This window comes from Peromyscus eremicus, unplaced genomic scaffold (genome assembly GCF_949786415.1).
Source record: "Peromyscus eremicus unplaced genomic scaffold, PerEre_H2_v1 PerEre#2#unplaced_483, whole genome shotgun sequence".
Classification (NCBI taxonomy): domain Eukaryota; kingdom Metazoa; phylum Chordata; class Mammalia; order Rodentia; family Cricetidae; genus Peromyscus; species Peromyscus eremicus.
In genome coordinates, this window is record NW_026734719.1 from 51,573 (window position 1) to 72,806 (window position 21,234).

At 50.3% G+C, this 21,234-nt stretch overlaps 1 protein-coding gene across 1 annotated transcript in view; it reads left to right on the forward strand.

The window, feature by feature from the left end:
* Positions 1-21,234, forward strand: part of Tmem63c (transmembrane protein 63C) — a 76,688-nt gene that overhangs the window by 39,302 nt on the left and 16,152 nt on the right. Inside the window, 7 exon segments of the mRNA XM_059252895.1 lie at positions 1,946-2,155; positions 2,659-2,738; positions 3,166-3,247; positions 7,402-7,439; positions 16,079-16,221; positions 17,504-17,552; positions 20,880-20,988. Coding sequence (XP_059108878.1) covers positions 2,012-2,155; positions 2,659-2,738; positions 3,166-3,247; positions 7,402-7,439; positions 16,079-16,221; positions 17,504-17,552; positions 20,880-20,988 — 645 coding nt within the window. The 5' untranslated portion in view covers positions 1,946-2,011.

Here is a 21,234-nt window from a genome sequence, read left to right on the forward strand (position 1 = left end):
CCTGCTGGCTCCATGTTCCAAGTGGCCAGCTGCTTTCCACCACCTGCATACGACCAGCCCTGCCCAGATCACCATGGCCTGGATGCTGAGGGTCCTCTCTTTCCTCATGTGTCCCTTCTTTCTCCCTGTATCCTCAATCCAAGGATCCTTTAAAACTTCAGTGACTTTATGCCACTCATGCCTATCCTCGACATCCCTTGTCCAGCCAGAGTCTGTTTGTTCCCCCTCAGCACACTAGGAGACCTTTGTCTCTGCTTAGAAGGATGCTTCTGCATACCAGCGAAAGGGTGGTTTGCACCTCAAGTGGTCACTGATCCTCTTCCTGTATGCTCCTCTCCACTAGGGTACCATGAAGGAAGGCTTTTTATTGGTCACATTATTGAGGTACCACCAGCACATGTATGGCACAAAGCAGTGGATCACAAAATATTTGAATGAATGAATGAATGAATGATGAGTGAATGAATGAATAAAACTTCTCTTGAATGAGAGCAGAGAGACTCAGGGTAGGTAGGGTGAGGTCTAGAGCCCAGATGAAAGTCTTTGGAGTTCAAACAGGCTTGCAGGCCAGTAGGTCAGTTTGAGCACTGCCACACTTAGTCATTAAGCACTGAAAAGTTCTAATGCTTATGACTGTGGTTTGGCATCTGGGGCTTACCAGAATGCCCAGCTCCACTGAGTAAGCACAGCCTGGGTAGGTGCTGGTCTGCTTGGCCCTTAGGTAAAACAGGGAGTTTACCAGCCAGGGAGATAAACTCAGTTTGTGAAGTGCTTGCCTCCAAAGCATGGGGACCCAAGTTTAGTCCTCAGAAAGTGTCAGGTGTGGTTGTGATCCTGGCGCTGGAGAGGCAGGAACCAGAAATCCCTGGGGTGTGTTGAATAGCCAGGCTAGTCTAATTGGTGAGCTCTAAGCCAACGAGAGGCTCTGTCTTAAAAGAGATGCAAAGCAGCCGGGCGGTGGTGGCGCACGCCTTTAATCCCAGCACTCGGGAGGCAGAGCCAGGCGGATCTCTGTGAGTTCGAGGCCAGCCTGGGCTACCAAGTGAGTTCCAGGAAAAGGCGCAAAGCTACACAGAGAAACCCTGTCTCGAAAAACCAAAAAAAAAAAAAAAAAAAAAAAAAAAAAAAAAAAAAAAAAAAGAGATGCAAAGCATTCCTGAGAACGGCACCTAAGGTTGTCCTCTGGGCACCTGCACACAAGTGTGTGCATGCACACGCATACGCCAACACACACACACACACACACACACACACCATAAATTACATTGACAAGGAATTTATTGGGTTACTCCTCTGCACTAGGCATCCTGCATCCTTAGGGGTATTGTCTTTCCTAGAGAGGAACAGCAATGAACACCATCCACGTGGGGGTCTCATGAACACGGTGGCTCTGTCTGCCAACTTGAACTTTCCTACTCTGAGGTCTAGCTTCCCTTTGTGAGATATGCCAATTTCTATATACGAGAAGCTCCACAAGAGAGCAATGGGAAGACGCATTTACACTTGCATTTTGCAATTTAAAAAAAAAATGTTTTCCAGACAGAGTTTCTCTGTGTAACCCTGGCTATCCTGGAACTCACACTGTAGACCAGGCCGGCCTTGAACTCACAGAGATCTTGCCTGTCTCTGCCTCCTGAGTGCTGGGATTAATGGCGTGAGGCACCACTGCTTAGTGCCACCACTGCCTAGTTTTTGCAACTTTTAGAAAAGGGTAAAGCAGTATAAAATAAGGAATCGTTCAGGGAGTTGGAGCTGCTCTGTCTGCATAGTTATGGGCTTGTAACCTTGTAGACAATTGTAACCTCATAGCCCAAATGGGCCAGCTCTTCTTCCTTGATGTCATAATTCCAAACCCATCACTGGTCCCTGGGTCTCATGTGTCCCCCAGCCTAGCTGACTGGTGTCCTCTGTACCATGCTCCCCAGCATCTTTCTGTGTTTTGCAGAGTGGGGAGAATTCCCTGAGTCTGACTGAGACCCTCCACCAGGCTGGGAGCCTGAGTGTGCCCAGGATGTCTTCCTCTCCAGAGGATGTGACCCCAACGCTTCGCAACATGACAGTAAATGAGTGTTTTCAGTCCCGGAGCACTGTCCTTCAGGGGCAGCCCTTTGGGGGGATCCCCACTGTGCTTGTCCTCAACCTCATCTTATGGGTGGTAAGTCTTGGGTGCTTTGGGAGAGACACAGGGAGGTCTTAGCCAGGGTAGGATGTGGATGACCAAGAATATAGTGGGGATCCCAGTTATCCAAAGGACACCAACCACACAGTGATGGTCCAACCTAGGGGGCTCAGGTGGGAGGGCTTTGGGGTTGGAGGAAGAGGCAGTACTTCTGAGGTTCTCCCTACATCACCGAGGAAAAGTCCGTCTGTCCGTACCTTTGGGCCATCCTTCTCTGCCCCCTTGCTGATGTTTGCCATGGAGTATTCTTGTTTAATTGCTCTAAACCCACCCTCAGCTCCTCCATTCAACAAGCTGACCATCTGCTCTAGGTCAGGAAATGCCCAGTTCAAAGGGATGGCTCCTCCCGAGGCAGAACTTATCATCTGATGGGGGCGGGGGCACTCTATAGACATCAGGGATAGGGTGTCCCTCGTGGGAATGCAGGGAACTGGTGCAGAAGAAGTCTCCTGCTCCACAATGCTTTTCTGGGTCTGCAGTTTGTTGTGGTGCTCTATTCCTTCCTTCGGAAAGCTGCATGGGACTACGGGCGCCTGGCTCTGCTGATCCACAATGACAGGTAAGGGGGGGGGCGCAGCGGCGAGCACCCTACTCTCTGGGGAGATACTGCCTGGTGCCAAAGCTGCGGGAAGTGTCTCATCAGCAAGTGGCCCCCTCTCCCTCGCCTTTGCCCCTGCGTTGACCTTGCTGAAGGGACAGGAACATGAAGGGCAGCCATCTTTGGGCAGAAAGCCATGTTTGTGACTGGCTTTTCTGGAACCCACAGCTGGACTCCCAAAGCGCATTCTGCACCTGGCAACAGGGGTAGTTCTCTCTATAACCCCCCCCCCCCCCCGGAGCTGTGTGTCCAGCTTGGAAGCTGAGGCTCAGAGCTCTGAGAAAGAGCAGCCGGTGTCCCCCAGCTGGGGAGCAGAGAGGGAGCAAGGCAGGTATCTGAGACCCCATCTCTCCCTCTCCACCTCCCTGCTACCCTTTCTGCTGGGCAGCCTGACCTCGCTGATCTATGGGGAGCAAAGTGAGAAGTCATCTCCTTCAGATGTTTCCTTGGAGGCGGAACGCAGGGACAAGGTGAGTGCTGGGAGTAGTCTGGGCCCCCAGGGGACCCCAGCCCTGGGCGGGCAGGCGTGGCGCACAGAGTAGCAGCTGCTTCTTCAGCCTCCCCAGATGTGGTTTTCCCACCAGGAAGATGGGAGTACTAACCATCCCTGGATCCTAGCATGCCTTCCTGTCATCAGGCAGGGAGAGCTTCTCAACTTTGTCCAGCCCTGCCCCGCACAGCCCCGTGTCCTGCTCTCTCTTTCCCGTGGAATTCTGCCTTTGCCATTTGCTTGGCCAGTTTCCATGGGGACCTGTGGTGTGTTCACTGCTTCTCTGGGGCAGGGGGATGGACAATGCATACCATGGACCACATCCTGCCTCGTGATACTTTCTTCCAGGGCTGGGAGACAAGCAGATAAATGCATTCAGGACAATGATGAGTGCATGATGGGAAAGGGGGACGAGAAAGGCTTATGACAGTCGAGGGTGGGAGCGGCATTGTGGGTAGTGATCATCTGAGCACTGAAATGATGGCTGAGCGGAGACCCGACTGGAGAAGAGAAGAAGCAGAGTGCCCGTCTGTGCTCCTCGTGAGCGCCACACTGCTGTTCCCACCCGCCTCATCAGCTGACTAGACAGTGGTCATTGTTCTCACCTCTCACTCTTCCCCAACCTCCTCAAGTGTGGCATCACCCCCTGACTCCACCAGAGCCCCAAGGCCATCAGTGGCCCTCTATGTCACTACCTCTAAGTCCCGTGGTCTCGCCTCAGTCCTCATCTTAGCCTGTCCCTCAGAAAGAGAGGCATATCCAAACTGATGGCTGAGGGCCACATGTGTCCCAGGATAGCTATGGATATGGACAGACTCATTTGCAGATGACAATGTTATATCACAGTGTCACAAAGTTTGGCACACTCGTTGGCATCTTTCTGCCTTCAACAGGTACACGCAGTTGGGTCTATGGCATGTTCTGTGGGATTTCCCCCCCTAAACCTCTGTCCCCTCTGCAGAGTCCTCCACTGTTAGAGTTCCCTTACTATCCCAAGCCCCCTCCCTCTGCCTCCACACTCTCTGTCTCTGAGTTATGACATCCATTCTCACAACCTCAGCTGTCATCACTATAGTTCCACCTCCGAACATGTCCTTCCCGCTAGTCCTGAAGGCCTCCAACCTCTCTTATCCAGTGACCTTCAAAATACATCCACACGATACCAGAAAGGGATTCAATATGTCTAAAACACCCCATGACACCCTCCAACCACTTCTAATGCCCGATCTCAGCCCTTTTTTTGTCCCTGTCTCAGTCTTAGCCAGGTACCCGGGCACGGCCCATTCCTTTCCCAAGCTGTGTTGCGTTTACCTTTGCGGTCTTGTTCTTCCCCAGTCAGCCCTGCTCAGGCCTCCACCTGTGTCTTGCCTGGATGGCCTCAGCAGCTCTAAGTGATCTCCTGAGGTCCTCCCTTGTTCCCATCCCATCCATCTTCCGTCTGCATCCAGAGCCATCCCTGTGAACCAAGACACTGGTTCTCTAATGCTTTCTTTCAATATCTTCCTAATGCTTTTCCAGTCCATTGCAGATGTCTTCCACGGCTTGTCGGTTTGCTCCCTTGCCCCAGACCCAATCTGTGTGTCAACAGTGGCTGTTGCCTCTTTCCCATCTCAGAGCCTTCCACCTGTTCCTCCTCATTCCCCAGCGACCCCCTTTTTTTTGAGTCCCCTCACTCTGGGACCCTAACCAACCCATTTGGATCCAGGACTTCTGTTTTTGGCTCATGGAGAAAGCGTTCCTTTTCTTTAGCATCCCTGGCCCTGCTGAAATGACCCCTTATCTGCATGACCAGCTTCCTGTGTCTGCTTCCCCCAGTGACCCCCGCATCTGAATATTCAGTCCAGCCCATGCTGTAATGAACAGAATACAGAGCTCTTGTGTGCAGTTAGCAGAAGCACGTTCCTTCTGTGGCCACCCCTTTGAGAGACCAGCCTGTCTTCAAAAGACCTCTTGTCAGGCTGGGCCTCATCCAATATACGAAGGCTCAGGGCGTCATTCTGGCTCTTGGAGACTCAAGGTCAAAGGAAAGCAGTAGCACTGGCCTTGCATTATGGTACACAGGCTTATTTTCAGACACACTGCCCTGTGCCTCTGTGTCTGAAAAATAAGCCTGTGTACCACATTGCAATGATAAAGAGATTATTTTGTTTCTTAAATTTTAAGAAGCCTGTCATCAGACTAGACTCCATAGTAAGTTCTAAGCCAGCCTGGGGTGTAATAAGACTTTGTTTTAAAAGCCAAACAAGAGAAAAAGAAAGAAAGAAAGAAAGAAAGAAAGAAAGAAAGAAAGAAAGAAAGAAAGAGAGGGAGGGAGGGAGGAAGGAAGGAAGGAAGAAAGAAGAAAGAAGAAAGAAAGGAAGAAAGAAAGAAAGAAAGAAAAAGGGAAAGAAAGGAAGAAAAGAAAGAAAGACTGAGAAGGCAAAGTCATTATGGGAGGAGGAGGGCAAGCTGAGGGAGGTAGTCTTTATTACAGAGCAGCTCTCAGCCAAGGGGGTCCCACTAGAGTGCTCTGGTAAGTCAGGCATTTGTTATCACCCCTGTGTAGTAAGGGTGTGGAGGATGGAGACAGAGAAACACTCCCTGTGCCATGCTAGCACTCGTTCCCATCAGCTGAGCCAGCTCCTGGAAGCCGGTGGCCCCTCCCTGTGGGGTGGGCTAAGAAGAAAGGGAGTGTCTGCCTCCCGGCTGCCTTCCAGTTACTGGCTTGGCTGAGGGGCTCTGGCTTCGAGGACATTGTATTAGTCACAGCTAAAGAACCGATGGCGGGAAGGTCTGTTTAGGCCCAGTCCGATTCGGAGGGCTCAATCTACGCTCCGCTGACTCCTCTACTGATGGAGAGAGGGAGACGGAGAGATGAGGAACAAGATACACTCTTCAGAAGTGTGCCCCACTGGCCTCCATTTCCCCCACCTCCACCTATGACCATCAGTGGACTGACCCGTGAATGATGTTAGCACACTCACATCTTTGTAGTGCCACCAGCTGGGACCACACCTTTAATACGGGAGCCTTTCAGAGGGAGGAGGTGTCACTTTGTACCCAAACTCAGAAGATGGGCCTTGTGCCAAGGAAACAATTGGTTTTCTTGCTGCTTCCTTTTAGGGAAGACCTTTCTCCAATCCCCGTGGCTCTAGAGGTCTGTCAGTCTCGTGGGCCCTCTTAGTTCACAGAAAAGATGCACACAAGATGGGGCCAATCCGGAGATGCAGCCTTGTCCAAGCTCTTGCTACCCTTCTTTGACCTTGGAGGGAATTAAACACATAAGGGCACTTCACTGACTACCAGCTCTGGCATCTGAGAGCCCCAGGCCCCAGTTCACCCTCATAGGGGGCCTTCACAAGCGGACTCTCTCTTGGGGCTCCCCGCAACCTTCCCATGGTTGAGGCTGCCTTTCCCTGCTACCTAGAAACTCTAGACAGCAAGATCCAAGAGAAAGGCATCTTCAGCGGAACAAGACACTGAGATGCAAGAGCCAAGGCTTGCTCAAACTGGTTTTCACCACAAAAGGGTCGTTTAAGGCTCAGGTTTTGGGGAAATTCAAGACGAACAGCTGCTTCAGGCACAGCTAGATACCGGAAGTCCAGCACTGCCCACAGGGCCCCTCTGGGGTCTCCTCCTTTGAGCTGGCTTTGTTCTCAAGCTGTCTGCATGTGGCATCAGCGTTGGCATCAAGACACTGCAGAGTTTGTGGCACTTAGGCACACAGAAGGAGAGAGAGACTCTCAACACCCATACCCGTCCTCTTCAGAGAATTTTAATTAGCTCCTCCTGTTGGGTCATTTTCCCCATTGGCCAGCCAATCACTGAAGGTAAACTCACATGTGATGGACAGCACTAGACCACATGTATGTAGGGGATGGTGATTTCTCGGAAGGAAGCAACAAGAGGCAGGAACAGCATCCACCCACCCAGGAGTCCCTCTGACCCCCCTTCCGAGCCCCATTCCCTGTATCAGGATGGAAAGGTTGCCCACTCACTTCCAGGGAGACATTTCCCTCAGCACTTACCCTGTTCTAGAAAACTCCATCTATGGAAGGAGATTCCCAACAGAACCCTTTGCTGTCTGGGTCCCCATAGTCAGGCAAAATCAGCCAGGCTGGCTTTTCTCACAGTTTATCTCCTTTCCTCCTCCAGGGCTTCTGTTCCTGGTTCTTCAACAGCCTAACCATGAAGTAAGTGCCATTCTTGGGGATTCTGTTAGTGCTGGCCGGGGGCGAGGTGAGGTAGGAAGGGCTGCACAGATCAGCAGACCCTCCCAGGATGACAGGCCGGAGTGCTGTACCCTACTCTACCTCTGCCTCACCTAGTGTAGGCAGAGAGCCCTTCCCCAGGTTGTAGCTGGTGAATGGGTACTGAGCACAGCACTCGGCCCATGCCACCTCTGCTTTAACCCTCAGGGAGGGACCCCCGTGTAAAAGTGGAATCGTTACTCCCATGAGTACGAAAGCAAGCCTTCTGCTCCAGGAAAAGTGATCCTTCTTTGCATGCCGATCACTTGGTTTCTGTGTTCACATTGGTCAAGGAGGATCAATTATCTGGAGCAGAAGGACCAGTGTCTCTTCTCTGAGCTTGGATGGCAAAGGCATAGCCTTGTGGTTCTTGCCCACCTCACCTTCTGGATTTCTGTAGAGCCAGACCCCAAGACACTTGCTCTCTGTCATTTCCCCACTACCAGCCTGATACTTCAGTTGAACATATATTTGAGTGAGTTTTGGCTACACCCTTGGAGCAGAGATACACACACACACACACACACACACACACACACACACACGCATATTCATGCCTAATCATGTGTACAGGCATGTACAATCTTGCACAGAGGCATGTACAACTCATGACCTCTCGTATCTACAGACATATACACTCATACATACAGGCAGCATGGACACATGGGCACACAGGCATATATACACATGCACACAGGCATGTACACTCACGCATACACGCACATGCACATAGTTTTTCCTTGGCTGTGCTCAGAGTCACATATAATTCTGGACTCTCTCTAAATTTTGCCAATCTCCTGTCCCTTCTCCAGGGTCTTTTCTTTCCTGGTGACTCCTGCTCTGCAGGGCACAGCCTCACTACTCGTTAGGAACTGTATTAGTCAGAGTTCTGTAAAGGATCAGAATTTATAGAGTGGATCTCTAAATAAAGAAAGGGGATTTTTTAGAGTGGCTTACAGGCTGTGGTCCAGCTAATCCAACAATGGCTGGCTATGAACAGTTCAAGAATCCAGTAGTTGTTCAGTCCACCAGGCTGGATGTCTCAGCGGGTCATGAGTATACACTGGTATCCTGAAGAAGTAGGTTCTAATGCCAGTGAAGGAATGGACTTGCCAGCAATAGTGACAGCAAGCAGGCAAAGAGAGAGCAAGCGTCCTTCTCCTATGTCCTCTATACAGACTGCCAAGAGAAGGTGTGGCCCAGACTAAAAGTGGATCTTCCCACCCCAAAGACCTGGACTAGAAGTGGATCTTCCTATTTAAATGATTTAATTAAGAAAAAAAAAAAACCCTCACCATCATGCCCAGTCATTTGGGCCTTAGTTAATTCCAGATGTAGTCAAGGTAACCACCAAGAGCAGCTGTCACAGAGACCATATACTGGCCTGGGTGGCCCTGCTACTCGGCTTCCCTCTGTGAAGACTGCTGGACTCCATGCTTCTCCACATTCACCATTCCTAGCTAGGCCTTGCTGAGGCCCACCTCCAGGGGCCATCAGGGCACGTCTCTATTCCATCTGGGGATCCCCCAGGGTCCCAGGGAACTCAAGCTGGGCCATGGGCACGCTGAACTGTGCCTAGGACTGTGCCTTCCACTGGGGGTTCAGCATGACCTTGGCCTCCACTGCTCCCCCATCCTTCCCTCACCACAGTCCCCAGAAAGTGAAGCAGCTGTTACTCTGTATGGGTCAAGTGTCACATGTGGGCCAGTCGAGGGCAGTGTTTTAGATCTCTTCACTCCTCTGGTTTCGCTTTCTTTGTTAATTTATTAGACACACATAAGCCAGAGCATACCTGTTTTCATTACTAGAAAGATTAAAAGTCCACCGTCATACTTATACAGGCATAAGCCCACTATTTTATTATGTTTATCTTATTTTCTTGAGACAAGGCCTCACTATGTAGCCCAGGATGACCTTCAACTTGTGATCTCCTATCTCAGTCTCCTAAATGCTGGGATTACAGGTTTGCACCATCAGGCCTAGCTTACTTTGGTATTTCAATCAATAGTATTTATCACTGTGTTTCTTGCTACTATAATGAAATACTTAAGGCCAGGTAACTTTATAAAAAAATAAAGAAGAAGCCTATTAAGTTAGAAATTCTAAAGATTCAAAGGCAGGGTGCGGGCATCAGCTCAGCTCTGGTGTGGCCCCCAGGCGGATGGTGTTACATACACAGGCAAGATCATGTCCTAAGGCAGGAAGTCAGACCATAAGTCAGGAGTCAGGTGCAACTTTAATTTCTTTTTTTAATTTTATTTATTTATATTTTATGTATGAGGGCTCAACATGTCTACTTGCAGGCCAGAGGAGGGCATCAGATCCTATTACAGATGGTTGTGAGCCACCGTGTGGTTGCTGGGAATAAAACTCAGGACCTCTGGACGAGCAGCCAATGCTCTTAACCACTGAGCCATGTCTCCAGCCCCAAAGATTTGTTTATTTATTTTATGTATATTGTGCTCTATCTGCATGTATGCCTGCATGACAGAAGAGGGCATCAGACCTCAGTATAGATGGTTGTGAGCCATTATGTGGTGCTGGGAATTGAATTTACGTTCTCTGGAAGAGCAGCCAGTGCCCTTGACCTCTGAACCAGCTCTCCAGTTTAATTTCTTTTCTTTCTTTCTTTTCTTTTCTTTTTTTATAGTTCTGGGGATCCAGCCCAGAGCCTTGTGCAGCATGCACTCTGTCCCTGAGCCCCACTGATCCCAGAGAGAAGCTTTTATAACTCATCCTTGCGAGAAATAACTTATGGGGTCCCATGAGAGATACTTTCTGGAGGCAATGCTCCCCAGATTTCGTTGAACAGTTCTACCACTTCTTAACGATAGTACAGACCAGGCATGTAATGCAGGAACCCTCAGGAGGGCAAGACACATCCAAACCATAGCTCCTGTCTGAACATCTGTTCCTGGGGATGCAGTGCACATCAGCCATAGGTTCGTGCATTTGGTGAATTCACGGGCTTCTAGAAGCAGGGTGGGGCGTTTTTCATTCCTTCATATGGGAACAAGGGAAAGAGAGTTGGGATAAATAGGTCCACTTGACTGACCACATCCTTAAGTGTGGAGGGAGTTTGAAGCCGACTTTCTGCATTTTCTCCACCGCTGGCACGTAATCGTAGGTTTGTTTCCCACTGCTGTGCTGAAATACCCTGACAAAAGCCACCTGAGAGAGGACAGTTCCAGGTCACAGCTGGTCCTTTCAGGGAAGTCAAGGTAGCAGGGACTCGAAGCAACTAGTCATATTACATCCACAGTGGAGAGCAGAAAGCAGTGAATTAATGCTGCATGCTAATGCTCAGCTTGCTTTATCCACTCTTATACAGTTCAGGATCCCCTGCCCTGGGAATGGCGCCACCCAAAGTAGGCACATCTTCCCCCCCTCATTAATCAACGTAGCCAAGATAATCTCCTTCAGACACGCTCATGGGCAAACCTGATCTAGACAGTCCCTCTTTGGGACTGCCTTCCCCTGGTGAATCTAGAATTATGTCAAACTGACAATTAAAACTGACCATCACACGGTATCAATGGAGTGCCAGTGAGGAACAACAGGACTTCACGTGGCCGGCGTCTCCGTGGGGTCAGTGAGTGCAGAAGATTCAGGTCACTGTGTGGTTGCACATCTGTGTGTGCAGCTCTTGGTGTGTGGATGCCTAAACCTGCAGGTCAGTGAGAAGGTCGGTGTACGAGCTTTGTGGGTACCCATGTTCATCAAGAGGGTTCTTATGGGGATCACGCCATCAAGGAAGGCAGAAAAGTGGGGCTTTGTGTTACATCTAGCACCTTGTGGGAGCCGTGTCATAGATGATGACAGCTAAATATTTTACTGAGCAGAGTCAGCTCAGCCAGAGTCCCCGAGTGCAAACCCCTATGCAGTCCATCAGAGAAACAACAGCCAGAAAGAGTCCATGTATCCTTCATAATGGGTGGGTTGCAATCTGCCATGCAAAGGGACATCTGGGAGAAAGAGAAGGAATTCCCACCAGGGGGTTGAGGAAGAGTGTGTTTTGTGAGCAGGGACTTGAAGGCTAGAAGAATCTCCAAAGAAGTCAATCTGGAGGACCCGGAAGGAGGAGAGGACTATGTGAGCAAGGCTGGGGGCGGGGATGAGTAGAGAGTGTCCAGAAGTGGTGACTAGCTAGACGCAGGGCTACATGGTGGAGTCAGGAGGTGGAAAACAGTACCAAAGGATCCACTGGGACTGTGCCTGCCTCTGGAGACGTCGGGGATTTGATCCACAGCAGGAAGGTGAGGGTGAACGGCAGCCAAAGGCTGCAGTCCAGGTGTGTCGCTAAGGAGGCTGTTCTAGTGGTCCAGGGATGAATGGCTGTGACCCAAATGAAAGAATGGCAGGGGCAACAGTGGGGGCAATCATGGGCAGCAGTCCATAGGCCATGGCCTGGTTCAGTTTTATCTACCTGTCTATGTATGTATGTATGTATGTATGTATGTATGTATGTATGTAAGTAAGCATCTATCTATCTATCTATCTATCTATCTATCTATCTATCTATCTATCTATCTATCTATCTATCTATCTATTCATCTATCTATCCTGTAGATGTAACCAACTGTCTTTTTAAATAAGAAACACAGAACCAATGCAAAGAAGAAAGCCAAGAGGTCAGAGCTAAGAGCTAAAACCTTACCCTTCCTCCTGCGGTGGTCCTACCTCTCCGAACCAGAGCTACCCCTGTGTTAAAGTCTTTATATAGTGTTCCTGTTCTGCCTTCTCATTGGTTGTAAACCCAACCACATGACCGCCTCGTCACGGCCTGTCTGTATAGACCTCCAGGTTTTCTATGATTAGTATTGAAATTAAAGGCATGTGTATCCAATACTGGCTGTATCCCTGAACACACAGAGACTTACCTAGCTCTGCCTACCAAGTGCTGGGATTACAAGCATACGCCACCACTGCCCTGCTTTCCTATGACTTGCTAATAGCTCTGACCCCCGGGCAACTTTATTTATTAACATACAAATAACATTTTAATACAAATAAAATATCACCATACTATCCTCTATCTAACATCTATCTACCTATGTCTCTATCTCTATCTATCTATCTATCTATCTATCTATCTATCTATCTATCCTCTATCTATCATCTATCTACCTATGTCTCTATCTCTGTCTATCTATCTATATCTATCTATCTATCTATCTATCTATCTATCTATCTATCCTCTATCTATTCATCTACCTACCTATCTCTCTATATCTATCTATCTATCTATCTATCTATCTATCTATCTATCAATCAATCATCCTATTTCTATCTATCATCTATCTATTCATCTACCTACCTATCTCTCTATATCTATCTATCTATCTATCTATCTATCTATCTATCTATTTGTCTGAGGTAGGGTCTCTCTACATAGCTGTAGAGAACTCACTCTGTAGACCAAGCTGGCCTCAAATTCACAGAGATTTTCCTGCCTCTACCTCCCAAGTGCTGGGATTAAAGGCATAAACCACCACACCCAGCTTAAAATGCCAGGTTCTTTTTAAACTTATTTATTGTATTGTAGTTTTGCTGGCATATATATCTGTGCATCACATGCATGAGTTACAGGCAGTTGTGAGCCGCCATGTGGGTACTGGGAATCAAACCTGGGTCCTCTGGAAGAGCAGTCAGTGCTCTTAACCACTGAGCCAACTCTCCAGGCCCCCCCGTGGCCTGGTTTTAAAGGACGATGTTGAGGTCTTGTTTCCGTGGAGAATAATAAAGGCAGAGGGTGGGAGAGGAAACACAAAAGGATGACATGTGGCTGCAGGGTGACCGGCCAGCTGTGGAAACAACTGCATTAAAGCCTAGGAGACGTGTCGGAGCAGAGGATTTAGACTTGACAGATGGGTGCTGGGAGACTGAAGTTGAAGTGACAGGAACAGATGGGTCACCTAAGGGGACAGGATCAGCAAAGGCCCAGGGAGGCCTCACTAAGAGAGGACAAGGAAGGCATCTTCTTCTAGGCTGTGAGATCACGCAAGTCCGTGACGGCGTGGCTGGAGGGTGTCCACCTTCGCCATCTGGGTCTTTCTAGGGTAAGCAGAGGCTCAAGGTGTGGAGACAGAACAGAGCTTACTTTCCAAGGGATGTGTAGGAGGCAGGAAGTAAGACATTAGAGAGACCTGGAGGGAGAACTGGATGGGGGGAGGGGCGCGGCTTGAGGAGCAGCGTGGTTTGTTTTACAGAAACCCCCACACACTTGGACCTGGTTGGAGTTTAAAGGGAAGGTGTGGGTGGAGAGAGAGGAGAATGTTAGAAGAGAGGAGGACAGTCAAAACAGCAAGTCTTTGGGAGAAATGGGAGGGAGGGAGGGAGGGAGGGAGGGAGGGAGGGAGGGAACTAAAACAGAGTGAACTGTGCACGGGAGAGATGGAGCTCATCCTGGGGAGAGATAGGAAGAATGGTGGAAAGAGGGGTCCTGGGCTGGAGGCAGGTTTCCTCACCCAGGAAGGAAAACCTTGTTAGCCCTGCCCAGTCCAGCTCTCCACTCTTTCTGTCTGTCTGGAGGATCTCTGGAGATGTCCCCTCCACCTCAGTATACATATTTCAGCCAAGCTTTTCTTTCACAGGGTCAGATCCCATAGACACTTTCCCATCAATTCTCAAAGACCCCATTCTTGGGACTTAATTCTCAAGGCTAGGCCAAGGACATGCTGTAACTATTCACAGGCGGAAAATGAGGAGCTCCGAATAAGTCTCGAAATTGAGTTATTAAAAACCTCCAAGATGTGCTTTTTGTCATAATGTTTGAAAAATCTGAATCCTGCCCTAGATATTTGAAGCTGAATGTAACCAATGAGCCTACCTAGAAGGTTAGGCGTGGAAAAAACATGAATGAGGAGACCACGTGATTGTGAGCATGTGTGCATGTGTTCATGCCCACATCTACCCACACGTGTGTGTCTTGTGATCTCTTTTACTATGGGTTTTATTTTATTTTACTTTTTTGGTTTTTCGAGACAGGGTCTCTCTGTGTAGCTTTGCGCCTTTCCTGGAACTCACTCTGTAGACCAGGCTGGCTTCAAACTCACAGAGATCCACCTGCCTCTGCCTCCCGAGTGCTGGGATTAAAGGCGTGCACCACCACCGCCTGGCTACTATGGGTTCTATATCCTGAAACCCTTACCTGCTCTGAAGGCCCCACTTGTAATGTATTATCAAGTTTCCACCCTCTTCATACCTCATGGTGGGCACCAATCTCCGTAACGGCTTTTGAGAGGACAAATCATGTTCAAACCTTCACCGTCACTTAAGAAAAACCTGCACAAGGAGCAAAAGGAAATTACTCAAAGTGCTTTATTAAACATCAGAGCACCAGCCATTCTCATAGAGGACCCAGGTTCGGTTCCCAGCACCCATGTCAAACTCTAGTCTTAGGGGATCCAACACTCTCTGGCCTCCAAAGACGCCTGCACACACATCATATGCGTAAACTCATGTAGGCATGCACACGCACATAAATAAAAATAAGTAAATCTTTAAAAATCATCTTCGGTTTGATGAGATCATAGAATTATTTCCCTTTTTATTTTCCAACTTTTCTACAAGGATGTGTCCTTTTTTCCTTATGCTTTTAAAATAATATTTATTTTTATGTGGTGCTTTGCCTCCGTGTATGTTTGTGTGAGGGTGCCAGATCCCCTAGAACTGGAGTTATAGACAGTTGTGAACTGCCATGTGGGTACTGGGAATTGAACCAGGGTCCTCTGGAAGAGCAGCCAGTGCTCTTAACCCCTAAGCTATCTCCCTAGCCTTCAATGCTTGTTTTTGAGATAGAGCCTAGGCTGGCCTCTAACTCACTATGTAGCTGAGGATAGCCTTGAACCCCTAATCCTCCTGCCTCTACCTGCTAACTACTGAGATGACAAGAAAACACCTCTCCCTGTGGCAGACTTCGATGGGCACTGGCATCATATCCAGACAGGCAGGGTAATTATACATCATGCACCTATAGATTCTTACCCATATCTCTTGATAAGTGTGTCATATCCTGTTGGATGTCACCGAGGAGTGAAATTGCTAGGTCATAGAGTATACATGCATTCATTTTCAGTAGCTAAGGCCAGCTGTTCTCCAGTGTGTCTGGCCAGGCATATACTCAGTTTCTGTGGAGGAAAGCTCCCAACACCTTTATCCTCATCTACACTTGTCCGGTCCATACTCTTCCCCTTTGACCAGTGTGGAGTATTGCCTTTGAGTTGAAGGAACTGAAAAATAAAGAGCTTTCTTGAAGGGACCCATCTGAGCTATCAGTAGTGATTCGTCCATTGCTACCAGCACAAGCCCAGAATGTTTGCCGAAGGGCTAAAAGGCTGGCTGACAAGTTCACAGGGCTCTGGGTACCCTTGTATGCCTAAAGCGTAGCCTCTCTGATGCACTTGTGTCCACTGACATGCTCTCCAGGCACACTTGAGGCATTGAGAAGAAGGGCAATATTTTTCCCCAGATTAAAACTTGGGAATAAGGTGATCCTCTTTCTACTGTTTCCTCTACCTACCCCCACACAAGCCGCGGTCACCCTGGTACCCGAGGAATGCTCTTGTTTATGTCTCTTGCAGGGACCGGGACCTGATCAGCAAGTGCGGGGATGATGCACGCATCTACATCATGTTCCAGTATCACCTCATCATTTATGTGCTCATCCTCTGCATCCCCTCCCTGGGCATCATTTTGCCTGTTAACTACATTGGAACTGTTCTGGGTAGGCAGCGCTCAGTGGGCTGTTGGCCCTGAGCCATTGGCAGCTTAATAGGTTGGATAAGCCTTGGGCCTCAGGGGTCTAGAAATCTGGCTTTTAGTCCTTTCTCTGGAAGGCAGTTGTCATGTGTCCTTAGGCACACCGTATTGCACTTCCCTCATGTACGGACTGGAGATTATACAGCCTTGATTGATCCAGGGCCTGGAACAGGACAAGCTCATAGTTCATTCTGGCACTGTCTATCAATGTCCCTGTGCAGTTGGAGGATGTGTGGCTTACTGGAGAGGCTTCTGGCCCCTACTTCTCCTGACATGTGCCCTGATGGACACAGCTCTGTTCATGCAGAATTTTTCCGGTAGGACTTCTGCCCACACTCATTGTAACAAGGCAGTGTTGTGAGTGAGAGCTTGGCTCCTAAGACAGAAAGATCCTGGCCCTACAGCCTTTGTCCACATCGACTTAAATGCCTTCCCTCAAGCTAACCAAGTGTTTTACGATCTGAATCTGTCCCCTCTACTGTTTAGACACAGGGAGAGACATAGGTCAAGTACCTGGTTCTCTGTAGGAACTCAGGGAACAGCAACTGTGTCTTCCTTAGGACTGTGGAAGGGACGGAGCTGCGGGAAGGCTGGTGTCCAGTGGTTCCTTCGATGTCCAGTTAGCAGCCAGTTTTACCCCATTCCTTGGGTTTTCCCTGTTTCTCTCAGCCAGATGTAGGCCTGAATGAATCCGCGGTAGCATATTGAGTATGCGCCAGATTGCAGCACCAGAGGGAGTGTGCCTGACATTCCAGATTTTCATCCCGAGTGCTAGCATGTGGTGATGATAATGCACGGGTTTTAGAGGTTCTATGAAGCCCGGAGCTGCCTGAATAGACAGATTAATTCATGTGGCCAGAAGGATCTACTTGGTTCCAATAAGACAGTGTCCCATTTTCTGGAGTTTAGGGTTTTTTTTTTTAGGATTGTGGCCAGCATTGCAAATGTCATCGGTCTGATGAAAGCTAGACAGCCATCTGGTTCCCTCAAAGCTACTTTGCAGGGCGTCTGTTACATGCCAGTCACGCTCTGGGAATTCCCTAGAGACACTTGGTCTCACAGACTAGAGCCCAGGTCAGCACCAACCAGAAGTTGGGGACAGATCTGGGGATCAGAAAGAAAAGCAGATGTAGGCGAGGATCTCTAGATCCTTGGCATTTGTTCGGGAACCTTGAATTCTGTCCCCACCATTGCCCCCAGCAGTGTGGAGGCCAGGATCGAGGTTGGCCCTTTCTTCTCTCTTTCAGAATGGAATAGTCACTTTGGCCGGACCACCATTGTCAATGTCTCCACAGAGTAGGTACCTCACCTTCACTCCCGTTCTACTGATTGCCGGTGGGGAAAGACAGGCTAGTGCGTTGGTACCCAACATGGGCAGCTCTGCGCCGACGAGGCAGGCCTGGTTTCTTTGGTTTGGAATCTAGGTCCCGAGTGGGATGCCAGATGTTGCATTCTCCTGGTGGGGCAGAACTTTTTTTTTTTTTTTTTTGCTGAAGGCCGTTTATTGGAGGGAAGAGGTCTTAAATATAGGCTTACAGCACAATGGGAGAACCCCAGAGGGCAGAAGTTCGCTACTGATGTTTTACAATCCTGCATCTAAGCTGTTAACACCCATTATGCAGGATACACAGACAAGGAACTTCCCTTAAGCATTCAGGAGGGTGGAACCCGGCAGGGAATTAGCATAGGGAGGATATCAAGGTCAAGGTCAGCAAGCAAGGCAACAGTTACCCAAAACGAGGGCCAGGGCCCTACAGGTCCCCCTTTTACTAGAAAATGAGCTTCTGACTTAGGTTGCATGGGACGTCAGCAGGTCACCTTACCGGTCATGGAGACGCCTGCCCAGGCCACACAAGCGCTCTGGGACAGAACTCTTAATGCCTTAGTTTCCCCATCTTTCATGAGTAGAACTACCCACACTGAGGAATGGTCCTATTGTGGAGTGTGTTAGTTAGAGTTACTATTGCTGTGAGGAAACACCATGACCAAAAAAGCAAGTTAGGGAGGGTTTATTTGGCTTACACTTCCACATTGTAGTATTATCGCTGAAGGAAGTCAGGGCAGGAACTCAAGCAGGGCAGGACCCTGGGTGGAGGAGCTGATGCAGAGGCCATGGAGGGGTGCTGCTTATTGGCTTGCTCATCATGGCCTGCCCAGACTGCTTTCTTATAGAACCCAGGACCACCTGCCCAGGGATGGCACCACCGACAGTGGGATAGACCCTCCCTCATTAATCATTAATTAAGAAAATGCCCTACAACTGGAACTTATGGAGCCATTTTCTCAATTGAGGCTCCCTCCTCTCTGATGACTCTAACTTGTGTCAAGTTGACATAACATTAGCCAGCACACTTAGTGTATCTGCCCCTGAGAAGACCCTGTAGCAGGGCCGGGAGTAGGGTATATTCAAGATGCAGTATCCTTGACAACCCCAGGTTCAAGTCAGCCCTCAGATAATTGAGTGACTCACTGGCCCACCAGTCTGCCCTTCTGATGTCCACAGCAGGAGAATCAGATGAGAGGTTCAGGCGTCGCTGCTGCCACCTACTGGCTCTGTGTCTGGGAAACTCTTGCTCCACATTCCGTCCTTAAGCATGGGAAATACCCTAGAGGATGCGATCCTCTGGGTTCCTTCCTATTCTTAGGCCAGGAACCAGCCAACCCGACGGGTAGCCACATCAAACCTGAACTGAGCCGGATGCGGCGGCCCTGCTTGCCTATGCTAAGGCTCACTAGATGGCTTGGCCAACTTCCTGACTAAACTGTAGAAGCAGTTCCCTGAGGTGTGAGTGGGACCCATCCCACCCCATCCCTACCTGCTTTACACCTCTACCCCCCTGCCATGGGCCTCAGAGCAGGCTAGCGTTGCTGGAGGTCTCCGATCTGCAGAATACAGCTGCGGCGGCGTCCTCTCCTCCACCAGCCAGCTTTGCCCACCCCAGGGTCGCCCGCTGGAGCAGAACCACCAGCACTTCCCAAGCCAGTCATTCTGAGGTGCCTCATGTCCCGCCCCAAGAAGTGGAATCCCACAGAGCAGCAGGGGGCCTTTGGCGTGTAAGACTCCACACCGCACAGTTCTTTAAAGAACCCGCCGTGCCCCAATGTAGAATCTGAGTGACTAGGCATGTATTTAGGTAGGCAGAGGCCTGTGGCAGGTCAGGCGCTGAGCCAGAAGGAGTGGACCCGGCTTGCTCTCCTCGAGCCATGCCACTCAGGCTTCCAAACAGTAACTCTGAGCAGATGCCTCTGATCAGGGGGGCAGGGGGAGGAGGAGCAGAGCCCCGCGGCCACCAGCCCTCCACTCCAGGGAAATGGGATCGCTTAGCCTTCCTCTCCCTGCATAGGACCCAGTACCTCCTCCCTCAGCCTACTGGGCATCTGTGAGGCGAGGGTTGGGTACCCACGTACATGGGCTGCTAGGGCGACTCTCTCAGGCAGGTTAGCCACCGCTCTAGCCCTCCTTAACCTAGGGGTGAAGTGAGAGGGGTGGTCAGGGAGCCACCCTGGGGGTCTGGTGAGAAGGTGCAGATAAAGGGCTGGATCTGTAGTGGAGGGAGTGAGTCTGGGGACACTGTAGTGAAGGGAGGGATGTCTGGGGACACTGTAGTGGAGGGAGGGATGTCTGGGGACACTGTAGTGGAGGGAGGGATGTCTGGGGACACTGTAGTGGAGGGAGGGATGTCTGGGGACACTGTAGTGGTGGGAGGGATGTCTGGGGACACTGTAGTGGTGGGAGGGATGTCTGGGGACACTAGTGGAGGGAGGGATGTCTGGGGACATTAGTGGAGGGAGGGATGTCTGGAAACACTGTAGTGGAGGGAGGGATGTCTGGGGACACTGAGGTGGAGGGAGGGATGTCTGGGGACACTGTAGTGGTGGGGGGATGTCTGGGGACACTGTAGTGGAGGGAGGGATGTCTGGGGACACTGTAGTGGAGGGAGGGATGTCTGGGGACACTAGTGGAGGGAGGGATGTCTGGGGACACTGTAGTGGTGGGAGGGATGTCTGGGGACACTGTAGTGGAGGGAGGGATGTCTGGGGACACTGTAGTGGAGGGAGTGAGTCTGGGGACACTGTAGTGGAGGGAGGGATGTCTGGGGACACTGTAGTGGAGGGAGGGATGTCTGGGGACACTGTAGTGGAGGGAGGGATGTCTGGGGACACTGTAGTGGTGGGGGGATGTCTGGGGACACTGTAGTGGAGGGATGTCTGGGGACACTGTAGTGGTGGGGGGATGTCTGGGGACACTGTAGTGGAGGGGGGATGCCTGGGGACACTGTAGTGGTGGGAGTGAGTCTGGGGACACTGTAGTGGTGGAGGGAGGGATGTCTGGGGACACTGTAGTGGTGGAGGGAGTGAGTCTGGGGACACTGTAGTGGTGGGGGGATGTCTGGGGACACTGTTGTGGTGGGGGATGTCTGGGGACACTGTAGTGGAGGGGGGATGTCTGGGGACACTGTAGTGGTGGGGGGATGTCTGGGGACACTGTTGTGGTGGGAGAGAAGTCTGGGGATATTGATGATGTGATGGCAGTATAGCAACTCTGTGGGGCTCCAGAGGCCTGCAGCACACCTGAATCTTGTGCTCCACTCCTCCCCCACCCCCCCACCCCCGCCCCGGCAGGAGTAAGCTACTGTGGCTGCATGGCCTCTTTGCTCTCATGTACTTCCTCATCAACTTCGCCCTCATGGGCCATCACTGTTTGGGATTTGTGCCCAAGAAGAACCTCAAGGTGAGTGTGTGAAGGATCCTCTCCCCAGCTTCACAAAAGTGCCCTCTTGGCTCTCCCTGAGGGGCGGGGGTGGTCTCCCTCCAGCAGGAGCAAGCCCTTGTTTGCCCTACCCCTGCATGCCCTTCCCTCCACTCCCCCTGCCCTAGTTCATCCCAGTTGCTAAGCCCTGAAAGCCCCTCACACGGGATGGCAAGTAACTGCTCAAGGTTGCCTCCTGTCTTCTACCCCTGCTGCCCTAGGAACTCT